Source organism: Salmo trutta, chromosome 13 (assembly GCF_901001165.1).
Source record: "Salmo trutta chromosome 13, fSalTru1.1, whole genome shotgun sequence".
Classification (NCBI taxonomy): domain Eukaryota; kingdom Metazoa; phylum Chordata; class Actinopteri; order Salmoniformes; family Salmonidae; genus Salmo; species Salmo trutta.
The window spans coordinates 57392210-57406415 of record NC_042969.1 but is presented as its reverse complement, the minus strand read 5'-3'; the positions used below and the strand labels follow the sequence as shown (position 1 = coordinate 57406415).

At 44.6% G+C, this 14206-nt stretch overlaps 1 protein-coding gene across 2 annotated transcripts in view; it reads right to left on the bottom strand.

The window, feature by feature from the left end:
* Positions 1-1182: 1182 nt before the first annotated feature.
* The window catches only part of LOC115206145 (tyrosine-protein kinase BAZ1B), a 28924-nt gene continuing 15900 nt past the window's right edge, over positions 1183-14206 (bottom strand). Inside the window, exons 15-21 of one of the 2 annotated variants that reach the window (XM_029772789.1) lie at positions 14056-14203; positions 12131-12277; positions 11328-11475; positions 10913-11031; positions 6504-6637; positions 5822-5928; positions 1183-3929 (exon numbers count right to left, since the gene is read on the bottom strand). In XM_029772789.1, the coding sequence (XP_029628649.1) occupies positions 3329-3929; positions 5822-5928; positions 6504-6637; positions 10913-11031; positions 11328-11475; positions 12131-12277; positions 14056-14203 (1404 nt within the window). In that variant the 3' untranslated portion in view covers positions 1183-3328. The remainder of the gene's footprint in view (positions 3930-5821; positions 5929-6503; positions 6638-10912; positions 11032-11327; positions 11476-12130; positions 12278-14055; positions 14204-14206) is intronic. The other variant, XM_029772790.1, reaches the window with a different exon arrangement.

Sequence of the window (14206 nt, the reverse complement as noted above, 5' to 3'; positions counted from 1 at the left end):
GATTTGTCAGTTTGGCTTTTCTGAGGAATCACAGGGCTTGTCATCATACCAAGATGCTCAGAAGAGGTGTCGAGTAGACCCACACCAGTGAGCAGACTTGTGTACACCGATTGGTCTGGCCTGACCAGAGTATAGTCTCTCTAGACAGACAGGTTGCCTCCTACAATGTTACCAATGTGTGGTTGCCCTGGGTCTGGGGGTCCCGAGATTAGACCAAATATGGCTGAAACGCAGCACTGGATGAGGACAGAGGAACACTCTTACCTTTGTAAGGGAGTTTCAGATCCACTGACACATCCCAAAGGATTTAGGGAGGTTGGACAACCCCTCTTGAATATAAACAGAAGCCATGATGAGCCATACCAGATACACAACACTTGAAGCATATCAACAGTGGTCTTTATACGCACTGGGACAGAGGTCAAATAATGTGTACTGGCTGTACACTCAAACAATTTGGATATAGTATAAATGATGAGTACAAAATGACCTTTTATGTCTGGATAATTCCCTGTATGGTTAACCATTCTTGAGTCTCCAACTAGAAACTGAGGAGCTGTCACTTCCTTAACTACATCATAGCAGCCCCTCTTCCCCACCATCCCCTCCCTGCCGCAGGCCCTCTCCCTCCATGCAGCAGTGGAAAGTCTGGAGTCTGTGTGCCTCGCAAGTGACTAGGGATAATTACCTGGTGCCACCGGAGGTCCAAGAACAACACAAGTGTCTGTAATTAAAATAACGGCATGCTTCGCCGTGTGAGAGAGTGCAGGCCCAATGAGATCGGACCAGAGACCGACAGCAGACAGACTGCTGAAGCCCCCACGTCAGTGTTCCAGTCAGTGTTCCAGCCGTCACGACAAGGCAACCAAACCCTACAAACTCGAGACAAGAGTTTCACTTGACTCCACAAAAGCTTCCTTAATAGGACAATCTTTCAGGCAAAGTTGTACCCCCTCAGATGACTGGAAGCAGTTTTAATTCCCCAAGGCATCTTCAAACTAATTTCTCCACTAAGCATACATGTACTGGGTTGTAACCATCTTTTACAATGCATAGGACCTTTATCAAAATTTACATTTCAGTCATTAAGCAGACAACTTAGAATCAGTGCATTCAACCAAGGAAGGTAAACCAACCACAAAAAATAAAGACGACTGAAATAAGCAAGACACTAGAAAGCGATACCATTGTATGATGTTTTATTAAAAAGTAAAGAAAACATACGTCAGCCTGCGGTCCCATGGCTAACTCCTCTCCACTGGCAATTCTCGATCAGGTTTACCATTGGCAGTGATGGCTGGGGGAATACTATTAACCTCAAAACAAAGCAAAGGGGAGATCGAAACTTCGAACCCATATCCTTGAAAATAAAATCCAAAAAAAAGGGGGGGGGGGGATCCTTTACATGTGAGCCCCACACCTGTCCAACCAATCCCGACCCCAGTTGCAACTATAAATATTTTTAAAAAAGTGTAAAATACTTTTTTAGTTCCTCCGGAAAGAAATAAAGTATTTACAACAGGAATTTTACTGAGGGGGGCAGTCACTTTTGCAATTCTTTAGATCTGCTCTTCCATCTAAATATTCAATGTAATTGAACAGCCAACAATTACATTTCAATCATCTCAGGTACAGGAATTGAGTAGTAAAAAAAAAAACAAAAAAAAAAACTAACTCAAAGCACTTTTTAAAACTGCCCAAATGATAACAACCAAATTAAAATCAGATTGTAGGCTTGACGATTCAATGACAGTAGTGTTAGAAAAGCACTAGCATACTGCATAGAACTTCACATACAGGACAGGTCACAATCAAGACATCTGCATTGTATGACTACCTAACCTGCGTTTGTAAATATCTACCCCAACACCCCATCTGAGAATTACTCCAAGGACCTTAGCGCTCTCCAAGGTTCGATAACGGTACACACTAGTGAGCGGGAAGGGATGTTTTAACACCTGCGCCACAGTAGAACGTGCATGAGGTTGTTTAAAGAAAGGATATGAACAAGACAAGAGGTTCTCAAGAGACCATGACTTGCACTATGCTGGTTAAAAGTGCAGGAGTATAGCACCACCTGGTGCTAATGAATGGAAACATACACAATAAGGAGTTTGAAGCAATGGCAATAACCTGAAGGATTTGAACCGAACAACCCGGCTCATGGTCCACGAACCCTCCTCCACACACAGATCGCCTACATCGGACTAGAACCTAACCAGACCTTGTATTGATGACATGGCATAAAGATGACTGCTGACAAATCTTTGAGGAAGGAAGTGGTTATCGCTCGCAAGTATTTCATACACTTCCTTTAAATCAAATTTGGCCAAAATGTGCAACAAAACAAATCATGAAAATCCCATTTTCAAGTCAACAAACACATTTACATGCATTTAGACCATGGCTATGCTTGGATTTGTGGTTTAAACACTGGTTTAAAATAATAAATGCCTATAAAGTCAATGAGACAGTAGAGCCCTACCACAGTAGGTATATGAAAACAAAAGGCAGCCCTAGCTTTACAGGGAGAGAACTACAGGGCGGAGTTTAAGGGGAATCATCTACTGAACTTGGAGGACATTCTGGAGGTGAAAGGTCGGGCAACGCGGTGGACCAGGAATGAGACACTGCAGATAAACATGTGTTGCTGCAACAAGAACAGAGTCCTCTGGAGAAAGAGGGGGTTAAAATGTACCGTTGTTTTTACAATAGGTCTTTTCATTGTCAACACAGGAAACTGAATTGCATATGTAAAAACCTGGATTATCTGTATGGTTCAATTGCTTAGGCAGAATGATGGCTAGGCAGTTGGTGTGTAGCCTGAAGGAAGAATTGAGACATACACCAAGGGCGTTGGTGCCCTCGCACGGCTGGGTTGCCCAAAGGCCAGTGTTTAGTCACGTCAAAAAGCAAAAGCAGAGAATGATGACTGTACATCGACATAAATGACTTATTTCCTGGACAACGGTTAACAGCCCATCCCTCACAGCCCAAGCCACACAGAAGCTAAATTACAACTTTAAACCTGGGAGGATGACCACAATGTAAGGTGTGGGGGGGATAAATTTAAATTCTCAGAGCTCTGACAAATCCTCTCGTCTTAGATGTAAATGTCTGTTTGAAAAAAAGTCACCAAATATTAAATCGCATTACAAATATAAATCAGTTTCTTTTTTTACTCAAAAATATTAACATAAAACCAAAAACACAAAAAACTCCATCTGAGAAGTTGAGTCCCATTTCCTCAGAATTGGGAGGGGTGTTCCGTTTTCATTTTAGGGGCAGAAATTTGAAAAGACAAACACAAGAAGCACCCTGGCCTTCATTATGAACGTTTTTGCCGCTTGGAATGTCGGTGGCTGGCCCCGTTCTCCTCGTCACTATCCCCACCATCGCCCCCCCGCTGCCGAGTTCTCCGGTTGTCGCCCTCCTCGCCGTCACTCTCTTGCTCTCGGTAGTCTCTCCGGCTGGACGTGGCCATCGCCCGCTTGCTCTTCCTCTTCACGCTGCCCTCTTTCTCGCTCTCCTCTTCCTTTCTCCTCTGCTCCACCACTGCTTTCCTGGGCCGACCCACCTTGCCTTTCCCATTCTGCATCTTCCGAACCTTGGGCGTCTCCTCTTCCTCCTCGTCCTGAGGGGTCCGACTGACTCTCTTCCGCTGGCGCCTGCGCAGGTAGCCGAGGCCGGGCAGCAGCTTGTGGAGCAGCTGGGTGAAGCTCTGCTCCGTCTTGGCCATGCAGGAGAGCACCGAGCTGCCCGTCTGGTTGTACTCCTCGGCGTTGGAGAACACCAGCTTGACGTCCTCCAGGAAGTCCTGGGCGTGGCGGTACTGGCCCTTGCTGAACTTGGCCTGCATGGTCTGGAAGTCCATGGGGCTGGAGATGATGTCAAAGTAGTCCTCCGCCTCCTCTACTGACACCGGCTCTCTGGAGCGAGGAGAGAAGACGGGGAGATTAGGAGTCAGGTCTACTGTCTCAGATCTAAATATCTTGTTACTATTTCCATGGAAGTCACATGGACACCTACACTGAACATGCATCTAATTAACTGTCTGATATCTATATAGTTAGTGTCAATGTATGTTGTTACATTGAGATAGGAGTATACAGTGGGGGAAAAAAGAATTTGATCCCCTGCTGATTTTGTACGTTTGCCCACTGATAAAGAAAGTCTATAATTTTAATGGTAGGTTTATTTGAACAGTGAGAGACAGAATAACAACAAAGAAATCCAGAAAAACGCATGTCAAAAATGTTATAAATTGATTTGCATTTTAATGAGGGAAATAAGTATTTGACCCCTCTGCAAAACATGACTTAGTACTTGGTGGCAAAACCCTTGTTGGCAATCACAGAGGTCAGACATTTCTTGTAGTTGGCCACCAGGTTTGCACACATCTCAGGAGGGATTTTGTCCCACTCCTCTTTGCAGATCTTCTCCAAGTCATTAAGGTTTCGATGCTGACGTTTGGCAACTCGAACCTTCAGCTCCCTCCACAGATTTTCTATGGGATTAAGGTCTGGAGACTGGCTAGGCCACTCCAGGACCTTAATGTGCTTCTTCTTGAGCCACTCCTTTGTTGCCTTGGCAGTGTGTTTTGGGTCATTGTCATGCTGGAATACCCATCCACGACCCATTTTCAATGCCCTGGCTGAGGGAAGGATGTTCTCACCCAAGATTTGACGGTACATGGCCCCGTTCATCGTCCCTTTGATGCGGTGAAGTTGTCCTGTCCCCTTAGCAGAAAAACACCCCCAAAGCATAATGTTTCCACCTCCATGTTTGACGGTGGGGATAGTGTTCTTGGGGTCATAGGCAGCATTCCTCCTCCTCCAAACATGGCGAGTTGAGTTGATGCCAAAGAGCTCCATTTTGGTCTCGTCTGACCACAACACTTTCACACAGCTGTCCTCTGAATCATTCAGATGTTCATTGGCAAACTTCAGACGGGCATGTATATGTATTCTTGAGCAGGGAGACCTTGCGGTCGCTGCAGGATTTCAGTCCTTCACGGCGTAGTGTGTTACCAATTGTTTTCTTGGTGACTATGGTCCCAGCTGCCTTGAGATCATTGACAAGATCCTCCCGTGTAGTTCTGGGCTGATTCCTCACCGTTCTCATGATCATTGCAACCCCACGAGGTGAGATCTTGCATGGAGCCCCAGTCCGAGGGATATTGACAGTTCTTTTGTGTTTCTTCCATTTGCGAATAATCGCACCAAATATTGTCACCTTCTCACCAAGCTGCTTGGCGATGGTCTTGTAGCCCATTCCAGCCTTGTGTAGGTCTACAATCTTGTCCCTGACATCCTTGGAGAGCTCTTTGGTCTTGGCCATGGTAGAGAGTTTGGAATCTGATTGATTGCTTCTGTGGACAGCTGTCTTGTTTACAGGTAACAAGCTGCGGTTAGGAGCACTCCCTTTAAGAGTGTGCTCCTAAATCTCAGCTCGTTACCTGTATAAAAAAGACACCTGGGAGCCAGAAATATTTCGTATTGAGAGGGGGTCAAATACTTATTTCCCTCATTAAAATGCAAATCAATTCATAACATTTTTGACATGCGGTTTTCTGGATATTTTTGTTGTTATTCTGTCTCTCACTGTTCAAATAAACCTACCATTAAAATTATAGACTGATCCTTTCTTTATCAGTACAAAATCAGCAGGGGATCAAATACTTTCCCCCCCCACTGCAAGTCCAAAGTTAGTTGGGCTAGTCAAGCCATATTTGAAACACTTTCAGGAGGCATTTCCCAGCTTCACAAATGTTTAACTGCATGCCAGTCTAACTAACAGAATAGTAGTGCATCAGTCTCACCTGAATGGCCAGCTGTAGCGGAATTTGACCAGTTTCTGCAGGATTTCCTCGCTCCTCTCCAGCTCCAGGGCCTGCCGATGCACACCCGCCTTTGAGCTCTGACGCACCTGCAGCAAACCAAACACACCATATTAGTGTTGGCAAGGGGTCAAGTTATCTTGCCAGCACATGAGTCACCAAAGTCCATTTTTTTTGGGCACTGTTTTCTTTACTCCTTTTTCTTCCCAATTTCGTGGTATCCAAATTGGTAGTTACAGTCCTGACCGTCGCCTCTCCCGAGTCTGTATGGGAGTTGCAGCGATGGGACGAGAGCCATGCGTCCTCCGAAACACGACCCTGCCAAGCCGCACTGCTCGCTTAAACCCGGAAGCCAGCCGCACCGATGTGTCGGAGGAAACACCGTACAACTGGCGACCAAAGTCAGAGTGCATGCGGCCGGCATACCACAAGGAGTCGCTAGAGAACGATGGGACAAGGACATCCCAGCCGGCCAAACCTTCCCCTAAACCGGACGATGCCGGGCCAATTGTGCACCGCCGCATGGGTCTCCCGGTCACGGGCCGGCTGCGACACAGCCTGGGATCGAACCTGGGTCCGTATTAACGCCTTAGACCGCTGCACCACTCGGGAGGCCAGACTAAAGTCTTTCTAACCATGAGCCATAGGGTGTGTGTGTTCTCACCAGCTCGTCGATGTCTGCAGGACTGCTAGGGGCAGCCCTCTGTTTGCTGGGTTTACTGTGGGGAGAGTGCTTCTTAGACGCCTTACTGGACGCCTTCAATGCTTTAGAGTGCTTCGTCTTCTTCCTTGATCTCACTGGGAAGCAGAAGAGTCCAATTAAATATACACACAGACACATCAGAAAAACATTTAAAATCAGCCCCATTTGTTGTACCTGTATGAACTGTAACAATAAGGATGAAATTATAAATCACAAGTAAAATGCTAAAACATTCAGATTATTTAAAATCTTTCAATAGACATCCTAAAACAGATCTCTGGTCGACTAGGCTCATCAACAAGCCCAACTTCTCAGAGGGAGGGAGCTATGTGAAGTCAAGAGACCTCAAAATGCACTGGGCCGAATCCTCGCTCAGAGTTTGGTTTGCAACATTATGTTGCCAGATCTGCAGGGAGGGGGGGAATAAATTATACACACACACACACACACACACACACATATATATATACCGCTCAAAAAAATAAAGGGAACACTAAAATAACACATCCTAGATCTGAATGAATGAAATAATCTTATTAAATACTTTTTTCTTTACATAGTTGGTATGTGCTGACAACAAAATCACACAAAAATAAATCAATGGAAATCCAATTTATCAACCCATGGAGGTCTGGATTTGGAGTCGCACTCAAAATTAAAGTGGAAAACCACACTACAGGCTGATCCAACTTTGATGTAATGTCCTTAAAACAAGTCAAAATGAGGCTCAGTAGTGTGTGTGGCCTCCACGTGCCTGTATGACCTCCCTACAACGCCTGGGCATGCTCCTGATGAGGTGGCGGATGGTCTCCTGAGGGATCTCCTCCCAGACCTGGACTAAAGCATCCGCCAACTCCTGGACAGTCTGTGGTGCAACGTGGCGTTGGTGGATGGAGCGAGACATGATGTCCCAGATGTGCTCAATTGGATTCAGGTCTGGGGAACGGGCGGGCCAGTCCATAGCATCAATGCCTTCCTCTTGCAGGAACTGCTGACACACTCCAGCAACATGATATCTAGCATTGTCTTGCATTAGGAGGAACCCAGGGCCAACCGCACCCGCATATGGTCTCACAAGGGGTCTGAGGATCTCATCTCGGTACCTAATGGCAGTCAGGCTACCTCTGGCGAGCACATGGAGGGCTGTGCGGCCCCCCAAAGAAATGCCACCCCACACCATGACTGACCCACCGCCAAACCGGTCATGCTGGAGGATGTTGCAGGCAGCAGAACGTTCTCCACAGCGTCTCCAGACTCTGTCATGTCTGTCACATGTATCAGTGTGAACCTGCTTTCATCTGTGAAGAGCACAGGGCGCCAGTGGCGAATTTGCCAATCTTGGTGTTCTCTGGCAAATGCCAAACGTCCTGCTGTAAGCACAACCTCCCCCTGTGGACGTCGGGCTCTCATACCACCCTCATGGAGTCTGTTTCTGACCGTTTGAGCAGACACATGCACATTTGTGGCCTGCTGGAGGTCATTTTGTAGGGCTCTGGCAGTGCTCCTCCTTGCACAAAGGCGGAGGTAGCGGTCCTGCTGCTGGGTTGTTGCCCTCCTACGGCCTCCTCCACGTCTCCTGATGTACTGGCCTGTTTCCTGGTAGCGCCTCCATGCTCTGGACACTACGCTGACAGACACAGCAAACCTTCTTGCCACAGCTCGCATTGATGTGCCATCCTGGATGAGCTGCACTACCTGAGCCACTTGTGTGGGTTGTAGACTCCGTCTCATGCTACCACTAGAGTGAAAGCACCGCCAGCATTCAAAAGTGACCAAAACATCAGCCAGGAAGCATAGGAACTGAGAAGTGGTCTGTGGTGACCACTACAGAACCACTCCTTTATTGGGGGTGTCTTGCTAATTGCCTATAATTTCCACCTGTTGTCTATTCCATTTGCACAACAGCATGTGAAATTTATTGTCAATCAGATTTGCTTCCTAAGTGGACAGTTTGATTTCACAGAAGTGTGATTGACTTGGAGTTACATTGTGTTGTTTAAGTGTTCCCTTTATTTTTTTGAGCAGTGTATATAAAAATAAAAAAAATATATTAAAAAAAAAAAAAAAAAAAAATAAATAAAAAAAAATACAAAAATCGACCTGCTACGGCAGCACTATAACCACCGGTCTTCCAAACCCAATTGCATGTGGTTATCTTACGTGCAAGCCTAAACTCACAGAGGATCACTCTGCCACATACCGTCAGCCAAGCCGGGGGTGAAAAGCCCACCAGATCAAAAAGGGGGGACGACACTCAGACAATGAAGAGGGGAGAGAATGAGCTCAGAATACTGCACCAAATTCCTGTCATTCCCATCTTTCTCTGCATCCGTGAAATGGAAACGCGTACATTGTTCGGGCTGTTCAGTTCTCTCTGGTCAGGATAGGAGAATGTCTGGGCCCGAGTATCTATGTAAAACCCCAGCTACACTACAGGCCCTTCCCACTCAGGCCCTTTTAGTCAAAACTAACTTGTCCACTCAGAAATATTCCCTGTCTTCTTGGTAAGCGACTCCAGTGAAGATTTAGCCTTGTGTTTTAGGTTAATTAATCTCCCAGTGTCTGGTGGAAAGCAGACTGACCCAGGTTTACCTCTTGGATTTTGCCTGTGATTGACATTGTGTTTTTTTTTTTTTTTTTATCCTGAAAAACCCCAGTCCTTAACAATTACAAGCATACCCATTACATGATGCAGCTACCAATATGCGCAAAAATATAAAGTGGTACTCAGTAATGTGTTATATTGGATTTGCCCCAAACATAACACTTTGTATTCAGGACAAAAAGTTTATTGTTTTGCCATTTTTTGAAGTATTACTGCCTTGTTGCAAACAGGAAGCATGTTTTGGAATATTTGTATTCTGTACGGGCATCCTTCTTTTCACTCTGTCATTTAGGTTAGTATTACTGAGTAAATACAATGTTGATACATCCTCAGTTTCTCCTATCGCAGCCATTAAACTCGAACTGTTTGAAAGTCACCATTGGCCTCATGGTGAAATCCCTGAGCGGGTTCCTTACTCTCCGGCAACGGAGTTGGGAAGGACACCTGTATCTTTGTGGTAACTGGGTGTATTGGTACACCATCCAAAGTGTGATTAATAACTTCCACTTTGACATTATAGGGTATTGTGTGTAGGCCAGTGACAAATGTAAATGTAATCAATTTTAAATTCAGGCTGTAACCACAAAATGGAAGAAGGGGTGGGAATACTTTCTGAAGGCACTGTACATCTGTAAGGTCCTTCGGTCAAGTACTGAATTTCAAGCACAGATTCAACTCATGAAAACTGGCAGTGACTGGTAAATGGTTAACAATAACAAACCAGACTTGACCATGCTTAAAGAGCTATTTTGAAGTTAATAATTATGCACTGGATTGTGTATTAAGCCACCTAGACACATCAAAGATACAGTCGTCCTTCTGAGCTGCAGGACAGGAAGAAAACTGCTCAGGGATGTTAACCATGAGGCAGTAGGTGATTTTAAAACAGCGGTGGCTGAGATGGGAGAAAACTGAGGATGGATCAACAACATTGTAGTGATTGCATTTCTAATATATTGTTTTTATTTTTGCATTTAATTTTGTATTATTTACTAACATTTTCATTATTATTTGTTGTTATAATTTATCATTTTATTACAATGTATATTGTATACATTGTTGCTTTGGCAATATTGACACAATTTTCATGCCAATAAAGCAGCTTGAATTTGACTCCGAAATAATGACCTAAATGACAGAGTGAAAAGAAGAATTAAAATATACATAATACAAATATTCCAAAACATGCATCCTTTATCATCACACCAAAGGAATGAAAAGCCTCACGGTTGGGGCAAATCCAACACGTCACTAAGTAACTGCCTCATTTTCAAGCATGGTGTTAGTTGCATCATGGTATGCTTGATATCTGAAAAGACTGGGGAGTTTTTCAGGATAAAAAGAAATGTGATGAGCTAAGACCAGGCAAATCCTAGAGGAAAACATTCAGTCTGCTTTCCACCAGACAGTGGGAGAGAAATTCACCTTTCAGCAGGACAATAACCTACAACACAAGGTCAAATCTACACTGGAGTTGCTTACCAAGAAGACAGTGAATGTTCCTTAATGGCCAAGTTACAGTTTTGACTTAAATCTACTTAAATCTATTGGCAAGACTCACACTAAAAAAAATCCAAGGAGGTGAATACTTATGATAGGCATTGTACATCTGTAAGGTCCCTCGGCCAAGTATTGAATTTCAAGCACAGATTCAACTTCAACTAGGCTGGAACAAAACCCTGCACACATTGGCCACTGTGCTCGTCAGTACTGTTACATTGGGTTATGGTAAGTAAGGGTCCCTACTGGGGTCAATAATACTCACAGCTGTGGCCCACAGCCTTGTAATCATTATCCTCCTTGTCCTCTTCATCAGAGTCCTCGGATTCAGACTCCTCTTCGTCCTCAGAATCCTCCTCTTCCTCAGTGTCCTCATTGTAGTTTCTGGAACAACAAGTAGCCATCAGCATTCTGTTAAAGAGCGTTCATCCAATAGCAAAACAGGCTTTTCTTTACACGCCGTACATTTGGAAGAACACTTGAAACTAGGGGCTGATTTGGGGGCTCATCGGTGGAGTCAAAATAATAAAACACTAGAGTATTTTCCAAGTGGCTTCTACAGTACCACCTTTAGATTGAAACAGCTCAATTGTCATGTTTGACAAAGAAGCAGAAAGTTTAGACACAGCTAAGTCTTTAATCCTCCAGTGAGGTGTTGTGTGTTATCGTGTGAACCCTACCTTCCGCGGGAGCAGCGTCTTTGCACGGCGGGCTGGCAGGCGGGACACAGCCACTCCCCCTGGGGGATGCGGTAGAGGGCGGGGCGCAGACAGAACAGGTGGAAGGCCTTGTTGCACTCGTCACACAGGATGAGCTTGTCATCCTCACCTGAAGGAAGGATGGAGAGAGAGAAAATCATCATCATCGCAGACAATAAATAGTTAAGGCCTACACTGTCATTAACTCTATACATACATATTTAATTGTCTAAAGTCACTAAGACCAGCAAAAGTTATTCATGTAAAATATTAAATAAGGAGAAGCCTCTCTGTATGGAGTGTGTGTGCAAAATCTACAACTGAGCAAACAAACAATGTCCGCGCTGCATCCCTCACAGCCCAGGACCCACACCTACAAGGAGTAGGGGTTGATACAGGATGGGCCAAGAGCTGCCATCACACATCCAAGTACATTTAGCTAGGGCCCAACTTACAATGAGACAGTTGGTTAAACCCCCAGCAATAAGGGCACACCCATTAGCTCTACCAAAAGAAGTATTCGTCATAATCATTTATAACCTATATAATGTCTCTCATTCCCAAATATTTGTAGTTCAAGATAAGGTTACAAGCCATGGCTGACCTGAAATCACTGGGTAGGTTTCCACTACACCATCTCCATTAATGTCAGATCAGCAACATGGATAGGAGGGAGCAGTGTGTTGTCACACAGGGCCTTGAGTATTGTACTTCTACTTATAGTAATAATATTACCTCAATACTTATACAGGGCCTTATACTGTAGTATCTTACTGCTAGTTCACCTGTAGTGTGGCTGTGTGGCAGCATGTGGTACACCTGCACCTGTCTGACACTACTCTGTCCCTGCTCTGGGCTCATCCACCTGCCCTGCCTGGGACTGGGGCTAACCATGTCCCGCAGCATGAGGACAGGAGGCCTCAGCCCTGTCCCTGGAGAGAGTACAGGCTGTTATTGGAAGAGAGAATGGGTTCCAATAACATAACTGGTTAAATCAAGGTAATACATTTACTAGAGCAAAGAGCAACACATACAGTTGAAGTCAGAAGTTTACATGCACCTTAGCCAAATACATTTAAACTCAGTTCCTTTTTTTACAATTCCAGACATTTAATCCTAGTAAATATTCCCCGTCTTAGGTCAGTTAGGATCACCACTTTATTTTAAGAATGGGAAATGTCAGAACAATAGTAGAGAGGATGATTTATTTCGGCTTTTATTTCTTTCATACACTCAATTAGTATTTGGTAGCGTTGCCTTTAAATTGTTTAACTTGGGTCAAATGTTTCAGGTAGCCTTCCACAAGCGTCCCACAATAAGTTGGGTGAATTTTGGCCCATTCCTCCTGACAGAGCTGGTGTAACTGAGTCAGGTTTGTAGACCTCCTTGCTCGCACACTTTTCTAGTTCTGCCCACAAATTTTCTATGGGATTGAGGTCAGGGCTTTGTGATGGCCACTCCAATATCTCGACTTCGTTGTCCTTAAGCCATTTTGCCACAACTTTGGAAGTATGCTTGGGGTCATTGTCCATTTGGAAGACCCATTTGCGACCAAGCTTTAACTTCCTGACTGATGGCTTGAGATGTTGCTTCAATTTATCCCCAATTTTCATTCTCATGATGCCATCTATTTTATGAAGTGCACCAGTCCCTCCTGCAGCAAAGCACCCCTACAACATGATGCTGCCACCCCCGTGCTTCACGGTTGGGATGGTGTTCGTCAGCTTGCGAGCATAATCTTTTTCCTCCTAACATAACAATGGTCATTATGGCCAAACAGTTCTATTTTTGTTTCCAAAAAGTATGATCTTTGTCCCCATGTGCAGTTGCAAACCGTAGTCTGGCTTTTTTATGGCGGTTTTGGAGCAGTGGCTTCTTCCTTGCTGAGCAGCCTTTCAGGTTATGTCGATATAGGACTCATTTTACTGTGGATATAGATACTTTTGTACCCGTTTCCTCCAGCATCTTCACAAGGTTCTTTGCTTTTCCTGTCAAGCAAAGAGGCACCCAGTTTGAAGGTAGGCCTTGAAATACATCCACAGGTACACCTCCAATTGACTCAAATTATGTCAATTAACCTATCAGAAGCTTCTAAAGCCATGACATCATTTTCTGGAATTTTCCAAGCTGTTTAAAAAAGGCACAGTCAACTTAGTGTATGTAAGTTTCTGACCCACTGGAATTGTGATACAGTGAATTATAAGTGAAATAATCTGTCTGTAAACTATTGTTGGACTGAAATGACTTGTGTCATGCACAAAGTAGATGTCCTAACCGACTTGCCAAAACTATAGTTTGTAAACAAGAAATTCGTGGCGTGGTTGAAAAACGAGTTTTAACGACTCCAACCTAAGTGTATGTAAACTTCCGACTTCAACTGTAGCTGATAACGTCACATAGCAACTTCACTTCAGTCATTCAAAGATTCTATACATTAGTCAATCATGTCTTTCTGCCTGTTCGAGAGGTTTGACTCAAAGGCCATGAACAGATTTGCTCATTTTTACTGCAAAGATTCCTTTAGTGCAGGGGCCAGCGAACCCCTGATTACCTCTGATCGACTTTAGTGTTAAAATTAGATCCACTTTTAGGATACCATCTGTAATTGTTTCTTACTAATTGGCATGGCCTTTCCATTGACACCATTTTAAAATTCCCTCTTCAGTTTCGGACTCCCTCATACAGCTCCAGGACGTTGAGGATCACCCACCTTTCCTGCGGCACACCTTGCAGCGTGCGTTCTCTGCCGACATGTCCCACTTGATGCAGGCGTCCAGCATGCCCAGCAGCACGTGCATCCGGGAAAAGGTCTGGGCCTCGCGGATCGCTGTCTTCCATTTCTCTACTGCCGTCGCCACCTG